Source organism: Hypoxylon trugodes, assembly GCF_022578975.1.
Source record: "Hypoxylon trugodes strain CBS 135444 unplaced genomic scaffold F4822scaffold_4, whole genome shotgun sequence".
Lineage (NCBI taxonomy): Eukaryota > Fungi > Ascomycota > Sordariomycetes > Xylariales > Hypoxylaceae > Hypoxylon > Hypoxylon trugodes.
In genome coordinates this window covers 634,858-650,025 of record NW_026250019.1, presented here as the reverse complement: position 1 = coordinate 650,025, position 15,168 = coordinate 634,858, and the positions used below count along the sequence as shown (strand labels likewise).

Genomic DNA, 15,168 nt, shown 5'->3' with positions numbered 1-15,168 from the left:
GTGCGTACACCATAGTTTCTATTTCCAGAGAAATATTTCTGCGTTCATGACTTTGACTAATATTATCCGACCCTTTGAGCACACGGTTGCCAGGCATATACGAGGGAAGCATACCTACTTACCTACAGTACATACCTCAGTGTTTAGCTCCTCTACATTGGATAGCTGATGCTCATCCTCAAATGGACGCTATAGTCTGGATGCTAGTTCATTCCTTTTTCATTAGCGAGTAAAGGTAAAATCACCCAAAGTCCCACAAAGTTATGTCCGGTCGGGATTCCGTGAATCCATCTCTCCCATTCATTGTCGGGAGCTTGCCGCACATTTTAGTGGGGCCGGTACCAGTCGCTCATTTCTCAGCTTCAGTTCTATTGTCTACTTGAGCTAAGTCGTGATGTGCCGCGAAGGATGCATCCTCGAAACGATGCAGTTGGTGCTAGCTCTAGATTTCTTGGGCGAACGTAAGATCTCAAAATCCTCCGACCCTATCTATCAAACTAGGTAGAATTCCGATATCCCGAGGAGTGTTGGATCGATTATGGACCGGATAAGGTATAGCTTGAGGAGGGCGTGGTGAACAAACATATCTAACCAAGGGATGAATCAAGGGATAGCTATCTAAGTACTTCGCTTATTAATTAATTCTTGCCCTAGCAATCTATCCATCCTCACCGTCGTATCTGACATGGGTATGCCCCGCCTTCTCTACATTGAGAGCATTCAGCAAATCGCAAAATGCCACTCGCTCTAGAAGAAATAAAGGACGAGAAAGATTTCGACGGGGTCCAAACCGTCCTCTTCGAAGCCTTTGGCGAGCCATATAATTCTCTCCGGCGATGGTTCATACCTGTCTACACCACCGACGAAGCAGCCATCCAGGACTCCAAGGAGCGAACGGTGAAAAACTGGAAGGCGCATGATAATCTCCACTGGGTTAAGGTCACAGACACGGACACAGGGAAGATTATCGGAGCAGCCGAATGGGAGATTCGTGAGAAAGTGGACAGTGAACCGCAGAAGCCGATCAATGCGTACTGGCATAAAGAGGGCTCGGAGGAGAAGGCGTTTGCGGAACAGCTTTTGATGAATTTGAAGGGGTTTGTGAAGGAGAGGATGGCCCGCCCTCACATTGGTTAATATGCTTCTTACCCACTTATCCGAATCTATTCAGCTAATATGTTGTGCTAGAGCTGGAGCAATTGGTCGTACACCCCGATCACCGTAAGAGGGGTGCTGGGAAGTTACTAACCGACTGGGGCATCAGTCGGGCGGATGAATTGGGCTTAGAATGCTGTGTTGAGTCGGTCCCCTTCGCTGCCCCTATCTACGAGAAGTTAGGGTTCGGCAATGTCGATGGTCTTATCCCAGATATGAGTATTCCCGAGCCAAGCGCGAAATGGAAGGATTATGCGGCGGATGACCTGTGCGTCTTTTTACTATGGCGCCCGGTAGGCCATGACTATGATCCTAAGACAGACAGGCTCCCATGGGGAAAAGTCTGATATATAGTAACGATTGATTGTGTCTATTTCTCAGTGTTTCGGAGAGTTGTTGATTGGATTATAGTTGGGACCGATACTTATCTTCCGCCTACGGGGTTCTCATGCATGAGTGTAAGGAATCTTCACCTATCAAATACCGAGGCGCGGAATTCAGACTCTGCAGATTTGGGTTTCAACGTGATTTAAGTATTTAGAAAGGTGTATACCTCATATATCTCAACATTAGGGCCATACTATACATGTATTGATCGTCTCCCCCTAAATATCAACCTACATATTGATATACATCTCCGTCAGTCTTAACGATGGCACCTAGCTGGCTTCTCGAAAACCATGAAGAATAAACAACAGAAAGGACGAGATGGTAAGTTACACATTTTTCTTCTTGTCATTATCGTGGACAACCTACTGACGCATACAACGTTCAGTCATTGTACGGAGGCCGTATCGTTACCCCGACAATATCACAGCCCGACTACCTACATCACCTATACACCCTCCTGTAATGCAACGTGACATAATGCTCAGATTCGGTCCCATTGAGCGATTTCTCACCGTTCGTGCGGCTGCCTATGTCCGATACGATATTTCGAATTAGCCTTAGCCTACAACGGACAAATCACATCCGGGGGCTTCTGGCAAAATACCCAGGCATGTGGGTCAGCCAACATACTTCTTTCGCATACGAGAATGGTAGCCGCCTTATACTCATGGCGAGTTAAAAAGATTCTCGATCCTAAAATCCTTCAAACAGTTAGAGTGGCCTGATGCGTCCAATCCAATATAGAGGTTTGACGGTATATCGGAACGGTACCGAGATGAATATATTGAATATCAACCAAGATGTGGGCGTCGTCATCTGTGGAGCTAAGAAGTCAACATATAACTCTCGAATGGTCGTAATTATCGTATTGCAGCTCTGTCGTTCCATTACTAGTTGACGCTTTGCAACTTCACCTGTCAATTGACCTAGTTTAGGTGAAAGCCTCGTCTGGCCTAGCCGGTTCGATACGGTCTAGATGAGCCCGTCTTACCGGCTGAATTAAGCCTATATAGCTTCACGATACCCTTTTGCGGGCGCTTTACCTAATAGGTCTACTAATACCTGGTATTTGGTTCTCGATCTCGCCTGTCAACGTCCGTTCCACGACAGCTTGCAGTTTTCCGGGCTTCATCCCTCTATTATTAGAAACCACGAGACCATCCGATATTGGGTCTTGTTTACTTGCTAGGCTGGGTTTGGAGGCTGATGCTACGTCTGTTAGACCTACATAAGGATCATTTGCCCAGACTTTTCAATTTGAGGTAAACTTTCGCAAGGACCAAGGTTGCTGTATGAACGTCCTTGAGGGTAGACATCAAGATGCCTTTCAATATCCCAAGCTTATTGGTCATTATAGGGCTCTTCGCGTTAAGAGCCCTTGCCGCATGCAGCAGTTATGGCGTTGACTACGTAAATGGTGGCTCATATGATATTGATTCATCCTCAAACGATAACTTCACCTTTACGACAATGTTCCAAGGTATAACTGCGCACCTGTTTTACCAATGTTATTCTTGTGCTGACCCCGCCTAGGATGCAATCAGGAGTCCGTCACGCCTCTTCTCATAGATCCCAGTGGCGTCCAACACCTTTGCTCTGCGGTGAACACAACACCAGACGGAGAACAGGTCACATCAACATGCGCGATTACATACTCGAATATGACCTCTGGTTTATATAAGATTGTTATATCAGGAACCAACATCGGAGTTCAGAGGACAATCGCACTTACAGTTGGCACCCCAGCTACGATAATCATCACTGCTACGCCTACTGTGGTAGTCGGTGTAACTAGCACGCCGGATGCAACAAGTGAATATAACACAGCTATCTGCTAAGGGGCTCAAGCTAATGCTGCTACAGCAATATACAAAACAATAGCCCAAACGAAGACCATAGTCCTATCACCCGGAACAGTCACAAAACCTTGCGACGGAACTACTCAAACCGTGACTGTTACACCATCAGCTCCGACCGTCACCAGCACCTACATCATCACCCGAACAATTACGGATAAGAAGACTACCAAACACTCCACCACTACCATTACCAAGACGGCGACTTGTCACTATCTAACAACCAAGTCGTTCACCGTTCCGGACCCGTTACCCACAGCACCATTACCCACGATATGTATCGGAATCGCTTGCATCCCACCCGGTATTGGTGGCAAGCCCACTATCTCTGGTGCGGTTTTGGCGACGGCTCAGCCGAAGGTAGACGCTGTTGGAGTTACTACTGTGACAGTGACTGAGACTACGTTCACTATCACGAGTACTACTACGACTACGGTTCCGGCTTCAACTACGACGGAAGATGGTGAGTAGATAAAACAGCTGCTCTAAATGAGGTCTAGGAAGCTAATCTTTTTTATAGTTTACCAAACGATTACTGCTACTGTGTAAGTATAACCGGAAACCTGCCAACTCGACCGAGAGAAATGGTAGACTACACGAATACTATTTACGGAGCTAACAAGTATCATAGAACACCCGCTCCTACTACCGTATGCGACGACAAGCGACCGCCGAATACCATAACCATTACGAAGCCGGTTATCATAGCCACGGAGACAGACGTAGGCTATACAACCACACACATCAAAGCCACAGTCTGGGTCGGGTACGTAGTCCTTAATCTAGTCGCGTTCGGTACGTATATAACTAACGAAATGTGCAGGGAAACCAAATACAAGACATCGACAGATAAGAAGAGCGCGACATCCTGTCTGAGAAATGGAGGATGGTACGGTGTTGATGATTATGCTCCGACAGGGACAATCTCGCAAAGGCAGTCTCGCGAGTTTCGTGCTTAAAGTTGTTGAAAGGGGGTGGATGAAAGATGATGGTGCAAGCAAATTGGCATGAGCCAGACATGCCTAATTAATATAAGAAAAACAATTGGAGACGTCATGAATGTGTAAAAAAACTGCACCCTCTTAAAAGTGCACTCAAACTAGACCTGTCTAACACGCTCTCGGCTTTCGTACCCCTATAGCCCGCAATGTTCGCCAACCCGCCTAAGCAGACATGATCGCACCCCCTTTCTCCTACTAAGGAGTAGATGCACCAAAAACCACCTTACATACCTTCATCGTCACCAAATCCTGGCTCGATGCTCGAAAGATCGCTGCAATGGAGTTCACAACTCCTGCTCCGCGTTGCTAGCAACCATATTGCTAAGCGGCCCTTTCTTAAGCATAATACTCATGATCTCATAAAGCGCATCCGCGGCAGCCATGGTAGTATGCTCAGCGTTCGTGTCGTAAGCGGGCTACCGTCAACAAGAGCGCGTTCGAACGTTAGCTAGTTATTTTCCAAACAAAATACCCCAAACAACTTACAGCGACCTCAACAATATCCGCCGCAATCAAATTAACCCCCTCCAACCCCCTCAAAATCGTACGCAACTCCCTCGTACTCCACCCACCCGTCTCCGGCGTTCCTGTCGCGGGCGCGAAAGCCGGATCTAGCGTATCTATATCCAGCGACAAATAAACTGGATCCTTCGTCCCTACTCTCTCCACAATCTTGTTGATAATGCCATCGGTTCCGATTTGATCGATTTCCCGCGCTTCCACGATTTCAAAACCGCAGTACCCGTCGTTTTCGTAGTCGCTGGGCCCGGAGAGCGTGGTGCGGATCCCGGCGTGGATGTTGCTGTCGTTGGATAATAGACCTTCTTGTGCTGCGTGGTAGAAGTATGTCCCGTGGTTTATGCTAGCGACTTCGGAGGGGGAGCCGCCGAAGACTTTGGGTCGCCCTTTGGAGGGGAAGGGTTGGGGTTAATCACGGGTTAGTTCTTAGGGGAAGGGGGAGGGGGAGGGGGTGGTGCTTACATGTATCTAGATGGCTGTCGAAGTGGATTACTGATACGGGACCATACGCTCGGTTGATGGAGCGGAGTAAGGGGAGAGTAATGGTGTGGTCGCCACCGAGTGTGATGACCCGCGGTAGAGTCTTCCCGTTTTTAGATGGCCCTGGCTTCTCCGCGGCTGTCTTTGGCGCACGGGATAGGATGTTGTAGTGCCCTTCTTCGATTTGCTTTAGAGCCCATGTGTTGTCATAGCTGTGATATGATTAGCTTAATGATGTCTTATAGGGGAGGGAGTCTTAGACATACGACGTCACGGGGATGTCGCCACAATCCAGAACTTTCGCCCACCCGTTAAAGGGGTTTGTGTCTAGGGGGACGTTATATCCTCCGCTATATGTGGTTAGGATAAGTAAACGGCAGGCATGAAGGGGTGGGTTATTCAAAGGGGGGTTACTAAAGATTGAGGCGTCGCGATCCTTGGCGAATACCAGACGGACCAAATCGCGCCCCGGGCCGGTAAGAAGTTCCGGTGTCAAATGGAGCGCCTTAAAACCCGTTAATTCGGGATGTTTCAGTTTAGTATAATTGCTTTACGAACCTATGAAAGCTAAGTCATAGTTGGCATCGTCTTGAGTTAGACAAGGCTGATAGGGCAGACGGCCAAATGTTGAAATTCCAGAGAATACTGAGTCCGCCTACAGCGAATCATTAGAACTACCGGTGGATGATGTCTTCTTATTTGTTGGAAGACTGAACCTGTGTACCGCCATCTCCGGGTAGAACATTATACCATAAAGCTTGGTGAGGCCCGGATAAGGGCTTTTGGTCATTGGCCGTGGAGTGAGCGGTAGCACAAGCTACGTAACTAAGAACAAGATAAGTTATTAGCATTTTGAAATGGTTTTCGATTTTCAATGTCTCTACACGGCGCATCGTACGAAGAAGGGCTATAATATAAGTCTAATTGTATCTTGAGCTAATTGCTAAGATCATATTCTGCCGTTCGGATTGGTAGAATGCCGCTATCGATTCTGCAATGACAACAAAGCTCGACTAGGGCCGCGAGCTTATCACGTATAGCCTTCGTCCACTGAGAAGAGAATATTGATGAAGGGAGATCCATCACGACTGGTCGTTGATGTTCGACTTGCATAGTGGGGATGTCATCAAGTTCTTTCTTGTTAGGTAACAAGTCGGAGATGTTCTCTGCAATGTAGTGATGACATAGCACTTGAGTGCGGGGGTACTAGATAAAAGCTTCGTGAGCCAAGATCCCAATGATGTGAGTATATCAACTAGGTAAGATAAGTAGGTATACTGCGATTTTATATCAAGGATAATCCTGCTTATTATACTTTCAAAACGCCTACTGGCGCGTAAGTGTGAATAGTGGCACTGGTTAGATGCGGGAGGGAAAGGAGCGGATACCTAGCCCGAAATCTTACAATCTTATGTAAATACCGACCGTGAAGCGCAATTGTCCCCTTTCCAGGTAGAAGGCCAAAAGTGGTAATTCCACGTGGCGAGCTAGACGAACTTGGCCGAAGGGAAGGATAAGTTGATTGCTAACTGCCGGGTCGGCTACTCCCCTTCCCCGGCCAAGCGTTGCAAGCTTAAGGGAATAAGATAAGGCATGTCCTTAACATACGTAGGCGTATCTGCAGGACGAGTAAGGAGACGGATGATGGATTGTTTCAAATCCGACCTGCAGCAAGTCATCCATGAACCAAATTCCTTTTATAAGTTGATTTCCTGTTCTTGATTGGCTTGTCCCGACCGTAGAAAAGGGGACACTGTGCTTCGCCATAAGTGGTGCGCTCTCGTCTACGCAAGAAGAAGAGAACTGAGGAATTGGATTGATTAAGTCAGCTGATCTTCATCAGCAGAACGGCCACGTTTCTGCGGCCGTGAGTCGCAGGATGTGCGCACCTAGGGCAGCCCATGGCTTGCCATTCTTTTTCCCGACATTCGTACTGTCTCCACCATTGCCAAATCCTTGGGAATTTCGTCATAAGGATGAATGTGCAATTCTTCCTATTTGACTAGCACTACCGTACCTGGATGAATATTTTTTTCTTGGGATTAGGATAGATTGGGGATAAAGGGCCATGTGGTTCCGGTATGCACCTAGAACGTCGCAATTTTTTACTTCACCTCTCTAAGAAGTGTGGGAATGCCAGCCGCCCCTTTTGACCAGACAAGACCAGACCATGTTAGGAGCCAGAAGACGGCGAAGTCGCATGTCGGCCTGGGGGGTCTGGTGCTATGAAGCCTGATTCGTTCTAGGCGAGCTGCAGGCTAAGCATGGTCTGGCATGAGGCCGAACAGCCTTGTGCAGTTCGAGAAGCTCATTTGTCCTGGTGACTTGAGTGGCTGCAGCGGGGTGGTGGTTGATCCACACAAGTGCAGAAGGAGAGCAGCACAACAGATGAAGAATACTTCCCTCCTCATTGATACAACGTAACCTGCTCGTCTAGTCTCCTGAGGGTGGCTGGGAATATCACCCTATCTTTTTTCCTGAAACAGTGTTGTAATGAACACACGCCGCCATTTCGAGATATAGAAGATTAAGATGAGAACAAATATTTGATGTAACAAGCCAAAACTTATTGAATTGAGTAGATGCACTAGATAATAAACTATGAGATCTAATTAAATTGTATTACTCTTTTGGTGCAGAGACACATAAGCTACTAAACCATAACGAGCGGGCAGGCGGGACGGGAAGAGAAAAGAGTGGAAAGAAAAAGGAAGGAAAAACAGGAATTGACTACGCTTATCTGGGAAGTTGTTACTCCTTGTATCATAACTCTGCGCTTGACGTTATGCTGTACGTAGCCTATATACAGCTACGGTTAGTCAGATTTAGGACTATTAAGCCAACTAAGGTTAGATGGAGTGCGATGGCTGTTTCCCAGCCCCCTCCGATCTCCGAACCTGCCTAAACCAAACTTCCCCTCCACCCACCTTATGCTAGAGGAAAAAGAACGTGTGAAGCAGGGGGTAAGAAAGGCAATTCTCTCTGACGTTGTTTCCTCGAGATATACAGTTAGCCTGTGCAGTTGTGCATTTCACTAGTTCACTAACAAATGGGAAAGGGCATGTTCATGTTCATGTTAGGAGTGGGAAGGTCCCGACATCGTTCATCACCTGCATTCATTCAATCAATCAAAGCGATTTAATTCTGTAGCCGCCGCAGAAAAGTACTTGTACCTATTAACATCATCTGTACACCTTCGTTCCCATAATAGCACCAATTCCTTTGCGCTGCCGTACCCATACCTATACCCATACCCCGTGCGCATTTTGAACCCGTTCTATCATTAGTACTTACATACTTTGCTGTGTCCTATTCGACAATTTTCTAGCACTCACTACGTCTCGTAACTGGATCATCTCTCTTGTCGCAAACCAGATTACTTATTAAAACATCGGATCTTTCTTTTTCATACCCGCTTAGAAACTCATCCAATGGACGGCGCTTAATCACGATGCTTTTTGTACTTTGCCCTGCAAGGTCCTGAGCACCTCACCTTGGATCTGCTCTCCAAATTCGTTCCGATCGCTGTGAGTGGTCCAATAATCGGCATATTTTTATCGAAAAGTCTTGCCCCAGACAGGACTACTTTTGCGAAGACCGTGAAAGCTGCCTGTTGCTACATCTCGTAAGGGGCTTAACTATAGAAAGGATAAGAATTCGCTTTCAAAAGGGGCTTTCCGCAGACTACGGACTCGTCATTCATTTATTAACAATACCTATCTACACCATCTGGTCTACCCCCAAACAACGCCATTTTCTACGATGCGAATAATTATTTGGCCTGGTACAACCCAGTTAAATCGACACTTGAAGCGTCGGTCATAATACCAAACAACGTTTTATCACACTCAACAATGACCGCTTCCACCCAAACCGCCTTGCCTGCGGCATCGACAGCCCTCTATTTCGAGCCCCTGCACGATCGACCTACTCTTGGTAAGCCTAGTCAACACTCATTCAAGAAGCATAAGGTCCTTCCGCACCCGAGAAACAATCGGCCATTGTCGATAACCAAAAACCGACATTCCCGTGACCTATCTATCGATACTACGCAAATCCCGGAGTCGCATGTGAAGGCAGATGAACCTTCCACTCCACCGAACCCGAAGCATGACGATAGCCCCAACGTCAAAGCGCCCGGACCAGCACTACCTCCCACACCCCCGGCGCATTCGCGTACTTCTTCAGGTAGCCACTCAATCCAACCCTCAAGTCCGACATATATTGGTACTCCGGTGCAAAGTGCCACAAACATTTCTGCGCACTCTACACCGCGAACTCCACCTCATCAAGCGAGTCCACCTACGCCGGATGTGACCCCTCCCCAACCCGAGCGTCGATCGATACCTCCCCGCCCCATTCTAGCGGATCGCATCCCATCCAAAGCAACAGATTCCCGTACCGAGTCTTTTACGACAGCGCGTGAGAATTTAGATTCTTCTGAAGAGGACGACAAATTGTCAACACCTAAGGCAGTGTTATCCTCTGGTAGGGCGACACAAAATTTGGGAAGACGCGTAATTGACGCAAGGCAAAAGAAGGCGGCGAGCTTGGGCCTAGGCTTAGCCCTCGAATCCGATGATAATCTAACGCCAAGGTCGAAACGAGAATTTTCAGCTTTCGACGGTGAATGGGGCTCCGCTAGTGAAGTTGACCAAGAATGGGACAATAAATACGAAAGGAATGTCAAGGTGGAGAAGCGACGTGTTCAACCGACAACTAATGGACAAAAACTAGAAGTAGTCGAGGACGAGATGGTCACTCCGACCAACGCAACAAAAGCTGTGCGGTCAGCGCCCCTGTCAGACCGATTACACACCCAACCTTCACCACCCCCCGAATCCGTGAGCAGGGATAAGCGTTGGGCCGCCCCGTCGACTTCCGAGTCCTCGGTAAGCATTGATGTTAGGCGGTCCTCCGGCATGTCCTCAAAATCTACAGTATCTACAGTGGTGGAAGCTATATTGGTTGGGACGCCTCCCCAGAGGCGAAAAACGTTGCGGCATGTTAGGAAACAAACCGCTCTTAGGGACTCTAGTTCCGAGATCTCACCGTCAAGCTCTTCAGCGAACACGTCTCTACGCCAGGTAGAAAACGTTCAGGGCACGAGAGCCCCTAGAAGACTCGATGGTACCGCACGATCTGAAAGTCTCGCTTCTACTGGTACAATGAACTCTATTGCTAGTAGAAAAGCCCGCCGGGAAGTTTGGAAGAACGGAGGGATACCTGTAGTTGTCATTCCTGATCGCAGGGCTTCTATAAAGGCCACCGACCCACCATCGCTCAGATCTACGAGTAGTCACCGTTCCAAGAGGAGCAATAGTCTTAGTTCGGCACCTATATCGAGCCATTCTAAGGCGAGGGACTTAACACCTTACTTTGACAAACCTTCTCGGAGGGACAGATCTATGTCTGTATCCGACAAGGCAGTTCAAGTCGAAGAGCTAACAATGGACTTTCCGCCAATTGTTCCTTTGCGTAGGTCTTCTCTTTCGGCCCCAACGAGTAGAAATGGATCTAGAGCTGGGTCTTTGACTGCCGAGAGCCTGAAGGCGCACAATACCTTTCTGGAACAAGAGAGCAAACAGCAACACCAACAACAACCGCAGCACCGACCACCGCATGTTACGGTGGAATGTGCGCCTCCCGTCGAGGATATGAACAGTTCTTCTGATCAGAGACAAGTTAAACCGGCCCCATCCGTCGAGTCGCACAAGGATGCCCTTCATGATCACAGACCACTTGTTGATAATAACGGGGACCCCTTCTTCGGCAAACGGCTTACGGCACACAACACGCCATTTTCCCAAGCGTCCGTCGAGACAAACGGGACTCACTCTGTGGCAGATATTTCGGAAGCGATGGCGGTGAACATTTACCCACATCAAAATAAATCTGTTTTGATGGTTCATCACATGTCGAAACCCGTTGACCCTGCCGTTGCCGCAAACGCGTTGCAAGGGCCAGAACCCGCCCAGACAGGAGATGGTACAGAAACGGAGAAATTCTCAAACAATCCTAAGATTACGGCAAGCAGCCCAGATGGTGCGCCTGCGACACCGCCCCAACCTCAATTTTCGATGGATGATGTAGATTCCCCCCTTAGAAACCCGCGTGCTCCTCCCGAGCCGCCCGCGATCAAGTTCATCCCAGCTACTCCTTCTGGATTAACTCCTGCCGCTGAAAAAGAGAAGATGCTTGGAAACTACTTTGAGGAGAGTCAAAAGCGACCTTCGTTGGTACGTCGCGCTTTTAGTCTCCGAAAAAGCACGGACAACGTTCGTCCCACTGGTTTCCTCTCACGAACCTTATCACTGTCGAAGGGTATCCGAAAAGAAACGGCTGAGAATCCCGCACTTGATAAAAGCAAGGACGCAAAATTGCACCAATATCCAACGGCTGAGGACCCACCACCAGATGAGTCTAAGTTACATCCATTTTGGCGCCCTGCTTTTGAAGATGAGTTCGATAATTACGACGATTGGGCGCACGATATCCCTGCAGAGGTGGATGGACTTTATATGTACCCACCGGCTGGTGATCACCGACCGACTCGTCGTAGAAGTTTGAGCGAACGAATGAGACGTACATTTGCGATATTACCTATCGATAATGAGGACCACTACACGAGTTTCGACCGACGCAGTCCAGAGCGTCGCACTGTCAAGCGCACACCAAGCGGCAGGCTCCGCGTAATGAGACATCGCGACAGTTATGGTAGTCTTGAGTGGAATGGTCACTGGCAGTCTGAAGATTATGATACCGATGAGCGGCCATCCACCGCCCCGGACAATCCGAATCGACGTGCCTGGGGTGTCGAGAAGCGTGTGGATGATCGAGGACGCAGGCTTTTCCCTAACTGGCAGGACAAGTTGGATCAGTACCGTCCTCAGAATCTCCAACGTAGGTTAAGCGAACATCGACGACAAAAGCGCACAGACGCTCTCCGACAGAAGATCAGCGGACCCCGAGAAGTTCGAGATGGTGTGGGCGAGGTCATTAAGCGCAATAGCTATAAGGGACCTTCATATCAGACCATGTCTAATGGACACGCTGCTTCAAATGGCAGGGCATATCGCCAACAACCCGAAGGACAGCCACGACGAGAGACTGTCCGAGCCTAAATTGCTGCTTGCTACTAGGGGCTTGAGCTGTCGATTAGCACGCTATTCATTGAGCTATCGTGACCTAATCGGGCGGAATTCTCGGCTTGCGATTTGCTTCACCTATGATTCAACACTTCGATTCCTATTGTCCCATTGCTACTACGTGGATACCCTTACAAGAATCACTATAACGACCCATTACTTTTTGATGACGCATACGAGCCACGATAAAACATGACCTTATCATATTCCCCCATCACGATTGATTTTGAGATTTTCTACTTTTCATCTGATCCTCCTTTCACGACATGACATCGGATTAAAAGGGAATGAGATACAAGGCTTTTCTTTTATTACTTCAACTACCCAAGGCATGGCGGTGATGGGTTGGGCAAGACAGGCCGGAAAGGGGGAAAAGAACGATGGATATGAGATGATGAGGATTTTTATTTTTTTTACACTTTTCTACTTTAGTGCTGCGTGATTTTTTATGGGGAGTCGTGAATCAGGAGATGAGATTTACTATGAAATACCTCTGCTGGGTGACATGATGGTGCTGCTTTGCGTTTGACTTTAGGGGGTTAATACTAGGAATTGATTTCCGGCGTTGCCATCCATTTTATGATTTTGTATTTTCGTGTTGTGTGATTGTGTTTTGATTGTGCTGATGCTGATACTGATGTTGGAATGTAGGTATGTTGTGCTGTGCGAAGTGACATGATGGTTAACCATTATACTATTAGAATATAATGAAATTTATAAGATTCGAATCAATGCAGCTGCCCACGCTATACTTAACTTAAATTTCATGTTCATTTCATCGAAACCGCGGCGGCCTAGTATTTTGATCAAGAACTAGTTGCTGACTGTTTGGTCATGGTATACGCAGGCCTGAAAAGCAAAAAAAATGCCCTATCAAACTAGAACGATCGAAGTATCTCTTTTAATTGCTCAAAGCAGGAAATCAATACCCTACAGCCCTTCAACACCTTGCCCAGAAACCAAGTAGTATTCCTGTCCAGACTCCTTCCTTTTAGTAATTGAGCTACCACTGCTTCGGTATAGGATTTAAGTTTTCCTCAGCTAGGCCGCGGGCTTCTGTTGTACATTTGATATACACGGGAGTGTATCATTTTGACGTGAGTGGTCGCACTTGGGGTGCGTCTCCTAAACGGATTCTGGATGGGTATCATCATCTCCTGATGGCTCTCGCCCAAGCAACAGAAAGGTAGCCAAGGGCATTTCCCAGCAATCCAAGGCGCATCTTACTAACTTGAAGATCATCGCGATTACCTCACCCGCTATTACCCCCGTCGTGGATACTGTCCGCGTCCCCTGCCGTCCCAGGTATTCTTCGTCACGCCTCCTCTCGAGGTATCGCGATAACTGCTGCTCACATTACCACTGCCACTCGCATTTCCATTTCCACTTCCGCTCTGATCTCCGCCGGGACGCTCCTAACGACCAGGCGGTCCGGACGGTCCGGGCGGAGGTGGGAAACCACCCGCGGCACCGGGTGGTGAGGGACCACCAGGGAAGCCCTGTCCCGGAGGAGGCATACCAGGAAATGGGAAAGGAGGTGTACCGCTTGCGCCCGGGGGTGGGAAGGGAAGACCGCCTGGAGGAGGGAATGGGAGGCCGGAGCCGGGTGGTGGTATGGGGAGACCATTAGAGGTGGCTGTGAAGGGAAGCGGTGGGATGCCGCGGCCGGATTGGCCTGGGGGGGCTGTAACTACGTGTTAGTCGCTGTATATTGTCGTTTGAAGATGAAGAGGTTACTCACGAGGCATACCCTGCGGGAACCCGCTACCTGGTGGAGGAGGCACACCACCAGGCATTCCGGGGAAAGGGGGCGGCATGCCGCCAGGGAAGTTGAATGGAGGGGGTGGCATGCCGGCTGGGAAACCAGCTTGTGCTGCTGCGGCCGCCGCGGCAGCTGCTCCGGGTTGGTTTTGAGGCAGCATGGGATTAGCGTGGGCTTGGCCTTCGGCGGCGTAGGATGAGGTGATGGAGTCGATGACGGATTGAGCCTTCTCGTGTCCGATTTGTTGGTAGTAGTCGACGACGTTGCGTAGGTGATTGCGACCGCTGTTGTGGGCCTTGCGCACGCTCATCGAGTCGTGCGTTAGGTAGACGTCGCAGTAGTCGCAGAAGACTGAAAATTGGTTTGTTAGTATTGCCATTTAGGTACATACGTTTTTGCGACAGCTACTCAAATGATGAATATGAGTCGTAGGATATAAAAAGTACTTACACTTCGGCATCTTGACGATATTGTACCTGCTGCGATTTAAAAATGAAGGAGTGGTTGCGAAAAAGAATGAATGTGATTGAGTTTGCGGATGCGGAAGATACAAAAGATACTTCTGTACGAAGCAAAGGTAAACGGGCTGGAGCTTGGACGCGAAAAAGAATTGGAGACCCCCTGGTCAATTGGGGTGAGGCTTGAGTAGCACGTGACTAAATAGCTGCAAGGCTATCACGGGGAGATAAGATCGGTGATGTTTAATTGGATAGAAACTTGAACACGTATTACTACCCGGTACGAAGGTACATCGGAAGACGCTCTGATCTCCTAAAGTTTGGCTGTTAGTTCTTATTCGACACTCTCCCTTTTACTTATACCAGAACAATAATTCGGGAGTCGAAGCAATACAAGCC

At 48.4% G+C, this 15,168-nt stretch overlaps 5 protein-coding genes across 5 annotated transcripts; 3 read left to right on the top strand and 2 right to left on the bottom strand.

The window, feature by feature from the left end:
- The first annotated feature begins 216 nt into the window (after window positions 1–216).
- On the top strand, window positions 217–1,669 carry F4822DRAFT_200111 (uncharacterized protein). The gene is made up of 4 exons (XM_051453720.1): window positions 217–235; window positions 408–461; window positions 609–1,132; window positions 1,189–1,669. The coding sequence occupies exons 3-4, from the start codon at window positions 736–738 to the stop codon at window positions 1,500–1,502; spliced, it is 711 nt and encodes a 236-aa protein (XP_051315209.1). The 5' UTR covers window positions 217–235; window positions 408–461; window positions 609–735; the 3' UTR covers window positions 1,503–1,669.
- A 980-nt stretch (window positions 1,670–2,649) lies between these two features.
- On the top strand, window positions 2,650–4,484 carry F4822DRAFT_199988 (uncharacterized protein). The gene is made up of 6 exons (XM_051453718.1): window positions 2,650–3,025; window positions 3,079–3,357; window positions 3,409–3,864; window positions 3,922–3,946; window positions 4,033–4,167; window positions 4,225–4,484. Exons 1-6 carry the CDS (start codon window positions 2,866–2,868, stop codon window positions 4,358–4,360), a joined length of 1,191 nt encoding a protein of 396 aa, XP_051315208.1. The 5' UTR covers window positions 2,650–2,865; the 3' UTR covers window positions 4,361–4,484.
- A 202-nt stretch (window positions 4,485–4,686) lies between these two features.
- Window positions 4,687–6,252, bottom strand: F4822DRAFT_442742 (Arginase/deacetylase; the record flags this gene model as incomplete). The annotated part of the gene is made up of 7 exons (XM_051463024.1): window positions 4,687–4,818; window positions 4,889–5,307; window positions 5,384–5,613; window positions 5,668–5,751; window positions 5,816–5,906; window positions 5,960–6,056; window positions 6,118–6,252. 7 exons carry the CDS (start codon window positions 6,250–6,252, stop codon window positions 4,687–4,689), a joined length of 1,188 nt encoding a protein of 395 aa, XP_051315207.1.
- A 2,595-nt stretch (window positions 6,253–8,847) lies between these two features.
- On the top strand, window positions 8,848–12,802 carry F4822DRAFT_199912 (uncharacterized protein). Its single transcript, XM_051453716.1, has one exon. The coding sequence runs from the start codon at window positions 9,256–9,258 to the stop codon at window positions 12,523–12,525; it is 3,270 nt and encodes a 1,089-aa protein (XP_051315206.1). The 5' UTR covers window positions 8,848–9,255; the 3' UTR covers window positions 12,526–12,802.
- Window positions 12,803–13,242: 440 nt separating this feature from the next.
- Window positions 13,243–14,895, bottom strand: F4822DRAFT_398235 (zf-U1-domain-containing protein). Its single transcript, XM_051457682.1, has 3 exons — window positions 14,762–14,895; window positions 14,291–14,662; window positions 13,243–14,233 (listed from the first exon to the last, which is right to left on the bottom strand). Exons 1-3 carry the CDS (start codon window positions 14,769–14,771, stop codon window positions 13,965–13,967), a joined length of 651 nt encoding a protein of 216 aa, XP_051315205.1. The 5' UTR covers window positions 14,772–14,895; the 3' UTR covers window positions 13,243–13,964.
- Window positions 14,896–15,168: the final 273 nt, after the last annotated feature.

Bases quoted from the DNA above. Each gene is read 5' to 3' on its own strand.
- F4822DRAFT_200111 (XM_051453720.1), top strand. From the start codon at position 736: ATGCCACTCGCTCTAGAAGAAATAAAGGACGAGAAAGATTTCGACGGG. The intron at 1,133-1,188 runs GTTAATATGCTT...ATGTTGTGCTAG, and splicing joins GATGGCCCGCCCTCACATTG to AGCTGGAGCAATTGGTCGTA.
- F4822DRAFT_199988 (XM_051453718.1), top strand. From the start codon at position 2,866: ATGCCTTTCAATATCCCAAGCTTATTGGTCATTATAGGGCTCTTCGCG. The intron at 3,865-3,921 runs GTGAGTAGATAA...TCTTTTTTATAG, and splicing joins TTCAACTACGACGGAAGATG to TTTACCAAACGATTACTGCT. The intron at 4,168-4,224 runs GTACGTAGTCCT...CGAAATGTGCAG, and splicing joins AAAGCCACAGTCTGGGTCGG to GGAAACCAAATACAAGACAT.
- F4822DRAFT_199912 (XM_051453716.1), top strand. From the start codon at position 9,256: ATGACCGCTTCCACCCAAACCGCCTTGCCTGCGGCATCGACAGCCCTC.
- F4822DRAFT_398235 (XM_051457682.1), bottom strand. The intron at 14,234-14,290 runs GTGAGTAACCTC...ACGTAGTTACAG, and splicing joins GTTCCCGCAGGGTATGCCTC to CCCCCCCAGGCCAATCCGGC.